Source organism: Myotis brandtii, unplaced genomic scaffold (assembly GCF_000412655.1).
Source record: "Myotis brandtii unplaced genomic scaffold, ASM41265v1 scaffold11, whole genome shotgun sequence".
NCBI lineage: Eukaryota > Metazoa > Chordata > Mammalia > Chiroptera > Vespertilionidae > Myotis > Myotis brandtii.
This window is the reverse complement of record NW_005353752.1, coordinates 52,724-61,643: the sequence shown is the minus strand read 5'-3', so window position 1 is coordinate 61,643 and position 8,920 is coordinate 52,724. Positions and strand designations below refer to the sequence as shown.

Genomic DNA, 8,920 nt, shown 5'->3' with positions numbered 1-8,920 from the left:
CCATAGACTTACCATGTTGCATCGTGTGGATTTCAAAGGATGTTAAACTTATGAGAAGTAGTGGCCAAGAGAAGGCAGGGGATGGAGGAGAGAAAAGCAAAGGTACAAAATTCAAGGATAGTAGGGTAGCTTGAAACTTTAGTCTGTTATTTGAAAATTTTAAAAATGAAAATGGATTGTTGAATTGAAAATGAAAATATCTCTTTTCTTTGTATTCTTAATAAGAATGTTTTCCAAATTTGTAGCAAAATTATTCTCAGAACAAACCACAACGATTTCTAGAGTTTCAAACTATATAGAAAAATATGAGGTGATGAATGATTTCTGATGAGTTGCTTGCAGAACAAAAGATTAGATTTCTGCCTAGTACCCTGAGCCAGGCAGCACACAGCAAGGTAAGAAACGATTACCACATTTCCTTCATTTATAGATGCCATTGATTATAAGATTCACCATTTATTTAATAACAGCTTTTCAGAGAGGAGGAGATAACCTTCACCAAATTAAAATACATGTCACTATAGGATAACTTTTAACTACAGAAACATTAAAATGTGAAGAAAAAAAGTACATCTTAGAAACTGAAAAATTGCACCTTAAAACTGAAATCAGCACATTATTTTTTCTCAAAAATGTAATTTTAAAAAAAGATGATTGGCAGGTGAGATTGAAGAACTTATCCAGACTAGACAGGGCCCCAGAGGAAACGGTCACCCAGGCTGACTCGGGTTGACTGGCTCGCTGTGCCCCCGTTGTCCTAGGCTGGCACACGGAGGCACCTGCAGAATTCAGCTCATCCACATCTGCAGCTCTCTCCCAAGTTACCTGTGAAGACAATTGAAGAAGTTGTGGGGCCCTGAATTAGCTAGGTTACGTCTTTCAGGAGCCGATTTGATTCCACTAGATATGAGTACAGTGCTGGGAGAAAATGTAAGAACTGGGGGATTTAAAAACAAACAAATAACAAAACCTCATTTCCCCAAACATTTTTTAGGAGCTTTAGCACGAGATACCAGCCTCTCTCCCTCCCCCAGAGGAAAACAAAGCCTGTCGGACTTTTGAAAAATGGATCAGAGCAAGGAAAATTATTTTTCATCTCTTTTTAAAATACGATTTTGAAGAACCAAACACTTGATTTGAAATTATTTTTCTATGTATGTGCAGATTCTGACCAACCCCAACCATCACTTCATTGACAGTTCATTATATAAAGATGTCATTTTGGTGGCCTGGGACCCTGCTCCTTATTCTGCAAATCTTGACCTGGTAAGTCTTCATTTGTCACCCCTACCCTGACCCTAGTGGTCAGAAGGTGCCTTTGACTGATTACTCATGGGAGCAAGTCAAGGGTTAGCTTTGATAGACATAATGAAACTGATCATGGGTGCTGCTTAAATACATGTGTGTCCATGCCATCGTGATACCCACTTCCCATAACATGCTTGGTGAGCATTGTCCATCTAAAAAGGGCTTTTGCTGTGGAGGATTTTTTTTTTCAATGTCCAATGTCCAAATGTTCAGAAATTCCTAGTTACACTGGAGGTTGGGCTGATTAAACTCAAAATATTCCCATTATGACAGGGTTAAATTACCTTCCAAGAAGTTACAGACCTTTTGAAATAAATTGGAAGTGCTTGGCAAGAAAAATATAAACTTGTGTATCACCAGTTTGTTATTTAAATGAACCTGTTACAGGCTTTCCTTGAGTGGGTCACTCTGCTTCAGCTTCTCAACCTGTTTGATCTTGTGTTGCATGAACAAGATCATTGCTAGCCATCAAAATGTAGGCAACTTATATGCACGACTTTCTGGCAAGTCGCTGGCTATCTAAACAAGCAGCCAGTTACTTCTAGTAAAGCCTGGGATGAAGAGCCAGTGTCGCTGGAAGATGGATGATAATTTCACCATGGCAGATGCTGTCCGCTGTGCCAATGATGTCTTTCAGTTTGTTTTGCTGTGACTCAAGAGAATGCAGTCTTGTGGAGGGGACTGATCTTGGCTCTTCCGCAACTCCCCCCTCTCCCCGCGAGAGATATCTTTCTAAGAGAGCTGCCCAGGGTGGATGGGTCCCTCTGAAAGGAATGTTCTGTCGCTGTTCCTCATGAAGCTGGACCTTTACCTAGCGTGATTACTAACCACTTTAACCAGGATTGAAATCAGAACCACCTGGAGAGGATTTTTCAAATATGTCTGTCAGAGCCCCATTTCTGGAAATGTAGTGCACGGCATTGATGTGTATTTTCTGAGAAAGCCTTTTGGGCTCTCATTTGTGCCCTCCATTGAGAATCAAGCATCACGTGGGGGTTTGAACTTTTCAGCTTCCCTCCCAGCCTGAGGTTCTCTGGCTTGGAGTTCGGATAGCTCTCTTGCTGTTTGTGGACAGACCGAGAGCTTCTAGTTTTCGAACCTTGCTTGTTGCTCTGTTGGAAGCCTCCAAGAGCAAGGCACAGGGCTGTGCAACCCCGTGGGTGTGAACGCCATGGTGCTGAAGTCTGAGTGACAAGCTGTTGTCCGAGGGCCTGTCCTTCCATTCACTGTGTCAGGATCAAAGGAGGGGAAGAAGCAAGTCCCACATTCCTTCCCACTGCCTCACTTAAGATGATCTGGCCCAGCCATCCTCAGCATCTTCAAAGCAACAGAACACATTCAACCATGGACTGTTCATCGGGGTCTTACTCTAGACCAGATGTCTCTCTGAAGGGAGCTTGGAGCCTGAGCCGAGCCTCCCCCTCACACACCTTCTCCAAATCTCATTTCATGGTGACAACTGACACACTTCTGCAAACATTTTTTTAAATCAACCTATAGTTTATTTTATCATAAAATATTTTATATACAATCAATGTAAGCATACATTTTGATGAGTATTAGCAAATATCTATAATCATGTATCTACCACCACAATTAAGAAATAGGATATTTTCTTCACTCCAGAGTCCCTTGTGCCACACCTATGGGTCATCCTAGCCCTAGCCCTAGGCATTAACTGATTTGCTTTCTGTCGTTTTAGATTCTGTTTGGAAAACATTAGTTTTGAGCCCAGAGGTCAGCAAACCACAGCCACGGGACAAATATGGCCCTGGTTTTAAATAAAGTTTTGTTGAAACAAAGCCAAGCCATTCATATGGCATCTTGTGTGTCTGCTTTCCTAGCACAAAGACAGAGCTGAGTGATTGCCACAGAGACCATAAACCCACAAACCCTTTGCAGAAGTCTGCTGAGCGCTGCATGCAGCATCTGTCTAGCACAGCGGTTCTCAACCTGTGGGTCGCGACCCCTTTGGAGGTCAAACGACCCTTTCACAGGGGTCGCCTAAGACCATCGGAAAACACATATATAATTACATATTGTTTTGTGATTAATCACTATGCTTTAATTATGTTCAATTTGTAACAATGAAAATACATCCTGCATATCAGATATTTACATTACGATTCATAACAGTAGCAAAATTACAGTTATGAAGTAGCAACGAAAATAATTTTATGGTTGGGGGGTCACCACAACATGAGGAACCGTATTAAAGGGTCGCAGCATTAGGAAGGTTGAGAGCCACTGGTCTAGAGGGACCCCTGCTCTCTGTCCGAATTCCCCACTCCCCTCTGAGTCCCTCCCTCCCTCTGGTGCTGTCCTGTGTCCTTTGCACAGTGTGGCCCTCAGGACTGGATTGTGTTGATTTTTTTCTCTTAGTGGTACAAGAAGCCAGATTACAACCTGTTCACACCATATGTTCAGCATCGTCAGAGGAACCCAGATCAGCCCTTCTACATTCTTCACCCTAAATTTGTATGGCAGCTTTGGGACATCATCCAGGAGAACACCAAGGAGAAGATTCAGCCCAACCCACCATCTTCTGGCTTCATTGGTAGGTGCACTGGTAAAAGTGGAAAGAGTGATGTGCAGGAAGGTTAGGCCTGATATGCAATAAATACACATTTATATTATACAATAAGAGCAAGTAAAGGTGTTTTAGAGGGGAAATAGACCAGCTGAAGAAAAGAGAAACATTCTTCTCCAGTTTGTATTGCCACATTGCCCACTACCCAAAATTCCAAGAACTACTTTATTTTCTTGCATGATTTTATGGGTCAGTATGGGCTTGTCTGGGGTTGCTGGGTTGTGTTCAGCTGCTTCATGGGATGGCTTTGTTCCATGTCTCGCCCCATGGAAGGAATTCTCGCTCCCAGTGGGAGTTCAGGCTCAGCGGGGACTGTTGGCCTGTGGCCACACATGGCCTCTTACATGGTGGACTCGGAGTAGCTGCACTTCCTAAATGGGCTCCAGGCAAGTGGTCCAAAACACAGGCGATAGAATTGTCAGTGTCTTATGGCTGAGGCCTGGAGATGTGCACAGCATCACCATGCTATGTTCTGGGGGTCAGAGCAATTGAGGTCCTGTCCGCTTCAAGGGAGGACACACAGAGCCCACCTTGGCCATCTCTGATCCACCACCCACTGCCATGCACAGTGCTGGCGGGAGGACTGGCTGGAAATGAATGTGTGACCACAGGACAGTACCAGGTGGCCCAGGCTCTGGTGAGATTAATTTTAGGACCTTAGACAGCTCTTACCACCAAAGTCCACTAGCTCTAACCCAAAACTAGATTTGATGTAACAAGATTATCACATGTTTTTAGCCAGGCTTTGATCCTCAAAGTTGTGGTCTTACCCCATTTGTTTATCTACGTTTCAGTATATTGCCCCAAGAATTTCTTAGATCTCCTTGGCAATATGAAGGCAGTAATAGAACCAAAGATATTAGTTTTGTGCACAGGAAACTGTAACATTCTCCCCCTGATTTCAGTGTCTTTAGAACTGTGCACCTTGGCGTCCCTGTGTGATAAAGGAGCGTTTAAGGAGCTACACTGGTTTCCTCGTGGATACGGGGAACATGCACAGTATCTGAACTGAGACAGGTGTTGGAGTGGGCTTTTAGTATTGTAATAATGTGAATATTTTATGTAGAATTCAAGACAAAATTTACACTGACCGAATATTACTCTTCAATTTTTAAAGCCATGCCTTTGACACTCCTTATTTCCAAATCAGTCTTAAAATCCTAATCTCTTTATCTTTTGTGCAGTTCCATTGAATCTGTTGATTTAGGAAAAAAGGTATAATTAATTTGTCAGCAAAAGGGTGATGGAATAATGCTTAGACAGTATAATAGGGTGTGACAGGAATTTAATATCTTTTTCTTTCTGTTGCTTTCTCATGAATTCATTTAACTAATATTTGATTAGAGTGAAAGTTTTAGGGCACAGTGGTGGGCTGTCGGATATGCTTATTGTGATATAGTTTGAGATATTCAAGTTAGCTAGTCACAGCTGGAGAAGACATTTTCCCCAGGTGTTTTTGTTGAAAGAAATCATGCCTCGTATATATGACCAGCCTCCTTTCATAGCTGTTGACAGAATTTGGAATTTTCCAGGCTGATACTTGCCTTTCCAGCTTCTTCTACATGAAAAACGGTATTGCAGTTTGAAGTCTTTGGGAGCGTGTCATTGGATTGGACAGACTGTGACTTCTCTGACATTTACTAGCTTTCTAATTATGGGCAAGTTGCTTAATCCTGTGCCTCTCCATATGCACATGTGAGAAATGCAAATACAGTGGGGCCTTGACTTACGAGTGTCCCGACTAACGAGTTTTTTGAGATACCAGCTGTCTCTCCGCCGATTTTTTGCATTGAGTTGACAGAGTAATTTGAGTTAACGAGCTCCTTAATGAGCTCGGTCTCAGAACGAATTAAACTCATAAGTCAAGGCCCTACTGTAATAATAAAACCTTTGAAAATATGAGTTAGTGGGCCGATTTGCAGTTGTTATTTTCTAGCTGTGCTCTGTCCTGTATTGCAGCTGTTAGCCACAAATGGCTATCCACATTTAAACCAACTGGGATTAATACCAGCCCCATTTCAGGTTTCAGTAGCCACATGCTCCTGGTGGCCACTGGCTTGGGCAGTTCAGACAGAGAACTCTCCATGGTCACAGGCAGTTTTGCAGGGCACACTGTTAAGTTTGGCCAGAATGAAAAAGAGCAAGTCGATAAGGCATCATTGTTCCCACTGGGCAGGCTGGGTCTGTGGGGATATAAGTGTATACTAGTAGAAGGTGTGGCTTGACGTCATTGACTTCGTCTGCCAATTTTGTTCCTTGCCTTATTTAAGTGTGAGCACCTCACTAAAGGTGGGCAGGAGATACCACCTGGGCAAGCTATGCCCAGCAGAGCTGTCACCCTCTGCATCTCCTGCTGATGTTACAACCTTTGTACTCTTCCTGGATCTTGCTAGAAATATGCTCAGAGCAGAGACTGTTCTATAATTTATCTGACTTTTTTATATACCAGTAAAAAGATGTCACCCGCATCTTAATCTATCTGCCAGAAGAATTTTTAGAAATCAATGAGTGTTTTCTTCGCTTATCAAAAAGTGTTCTCCAAATGTGCCTTCATGTTCTAAGGTCATGTTGAAAAGCTGTTGACTTATTGTCTTGTCACCTCATCATTTCCAAACATTCCAACCTGTAATGTCAGTTACTGAAGAAAAGAACCGGTGGTGGAGCCCGTCCATGAGGTGAGAATGTCTCCATGTGCGTGCATTTCCAGGTTCTGCCCAGGTGCACGATCAGCAGGACACGCTCCTTCAGAGGAGAGCAGCACGCAGCCCCTGGGCTGGCTGCTTTCCTGATGAGCACAGGGTTCCATCTGCAAGTGAAGCAGGATGAATCCTTTTCTTTATTGATGAGCTGCTCATCCAGCTGGAAAAAAGCTGTCTCACATTTAATGTCTTCCATTTCTAAATCCACTGCACACATTTTCCCTATATGTGTTTATGACTCAGCATGTGTGAGATAGAGGGACTCTAAAAGTTGACTGTTTTGCCCTGGCTGGTATGGCTCAGTTGGTTGAGTATCATACTGTGCACCAAAGGATCATTGGTTCGATTCCCAGGCAGGGCACATGCCCGTGTTGTGGGCTAGATCCCCAGTAGGGGGCATTCAGGAGGCAGCTGATCAATGTTTCTCTCTTCTCTCTATTCCTCTCTCGCAAACATCAATTAAAAACATATTTAAAATAATAATAATAAAAGTTGGATGTTTTGAACACAAAAGGCATTTATCTTATGGAAATTTAGTCAATGGCTTTTAGATTCCCAGAGGAACACACCTGGTCCCTTAAATGTAATGTTATTGGTACTAGTTAGAGGCCTGTTCCTGGGCTGAACTCATTGTGAAGGTCCGGGGTGGGGAACCTTTTAGCTCAGTGGTTCTGAAAGTATAGCATATATCAGAATCACCCAGAGGGCTTGTGTATCAGTTACCTAATGCTGTGAAGCAATTACCCCAAAACTCAGGTACTGCAAAGAACAATAAGCAGGTGTTACCTCACACAGTTTCTGTGGTTAGTAATGCAGGAGCACATTAGCTGGGTGACTTGGCTTGTATCTCAGGAGGTTGCAGTCAAGCTATTTAGACTTGGGCCAACCAGTCTGCTTCCAAGGCAGCTCACTTACTTGTACAGTGGCTGTTGCCAGAGGCCTCAGTTTCCCACCCAGGACCTGTCCACAGGGCCACTTGAGTGCTTGAGGGTCCTCACAGCCTGGTCCTGGTTTCTCTAGAGCAGTGGTTCTCAACCTTCCTAATGCCGCTACCCTTTAATACAGTTCCTCATGTTGTGGTGACCCCCAACCATAACATTATTTTTGTTGCTACTTCATAACTGTAATTTTGCTACTGTTATGAATCGTAATGTAAATATCTGATATGCAGGATGTATTTTCATTGTTACGAATTGAACATAATTAAAGCATAGTGATTAATCACAAAAACAATATGTAATTATATATGTGTTTTCCGATGGTCTTAGGCGACCCCTGTGAAAGGGTCGTTTGACCTCCAAAGGGGTCACGACCCACAAGTTGAGAACTGCTGCTCTAGAGCCAGGGCTCTAAGAGAGGAAGCAGGGATAGAGGAAGCCACAGTACTTTTTAGGGGGTCATAAATTATCACATTGGCTACTTTCTGTCCACTATACAAGTTAGCCTCATGGTTGTGACATGGAGCTACACAAAGATGAGACTCATTTTATGCCCAGAGAACTTAGTGTAAAAAGGCATATGTCACAGCTGACTATAAATACCCTTCCTAAAAATGGATTTTTGTTAGTTTGGTTGGTTGGTTAGTTGTATCATCTTAGGAACCAGAGTCTTGGATATACTAATTAGTGGGGTATAAGCAAGGTCCCACCTCTTCATGGATTTCAGGAAACCAGCCTCTCAGCAATATTTGGGCAGTGGATTAGCCAGTGTCTTCTATTCAAAGAAATGCCTTCTGCACCTTCTTTAGCAACCCCTAGCCCAGCACTAGCAGCCTCCCTGATGTCACATAAATCTTGTAGGCTTACCTTATCAGAAAGAAACTGGGGTATGGAGTCTGCTGGGAAAAGGAAGCAATTACTATTTTTTTTGTTAGTAGAAATATTTAATTGTTGGGACAAAAATAAGTGCTCAAGTAAAAATTCTCTGGAAAGAGTAATATATAACAAAAACAATATCTAGTTTTATAGCTTTATATTATGCTAGACTAGAGGCCTGGTGCATGATATTTGTGCACTGGGTGTGTGTGGGGGGGTACCTCAGCCCGGCCTGTGCCCTCTAGCAGTCCGGGACCCCTGGGGGGTGGAAATGTCTACCTACTATAAAAGTAAAAAAAAACTCCAGCAACTGCCACTGTGCTCACCAGCTGTAAGTCCGGCTTCTGGCTGAGCTGCGCTCCCACTGTGGGAGCGCACTGACCACTAGGGAGCAGCTTCTGTACTGAGTGTCTGCCCCCTGGTGGTCAGTGCACATCATAGTGACCAGTTGTTCCACTGTTTGGTCGATTTGCTTACTAGGGTTTTATTATATAGGACTAGAGGCCCGG

At 43.1% G+C, this 8,920-nt stretch overlaps 1 protein-coding gene across 1 annotated transcript in view; it reads left to right on the top strand.

Moving 5' to 3' along the window:
- The window catches only part of ST6GAL2 (ST6 beta-galactosamide alpha-2,6-sialyltranferase 2), a 95,546-nt gene that overhangs the window by 60,368 nt on the left and 26,258 nt on the right, over window positions 1–8,920 (top strand). Inside the window, exons 5-6 of the mRNA XM_005857297.2 lie at window positions 1,165–1,266; window positions 3,691–3,865. Of these exons, the coding sequence (XP_005857359.1) occupies window positions 1,165–1,266; window positions 3,691–3,865 (277 nt within the window). The remainder of the gene's footprint in view (window positions 1–1,164; window positions 1,267–3,690; window positions 3,866–8,920) is intronic.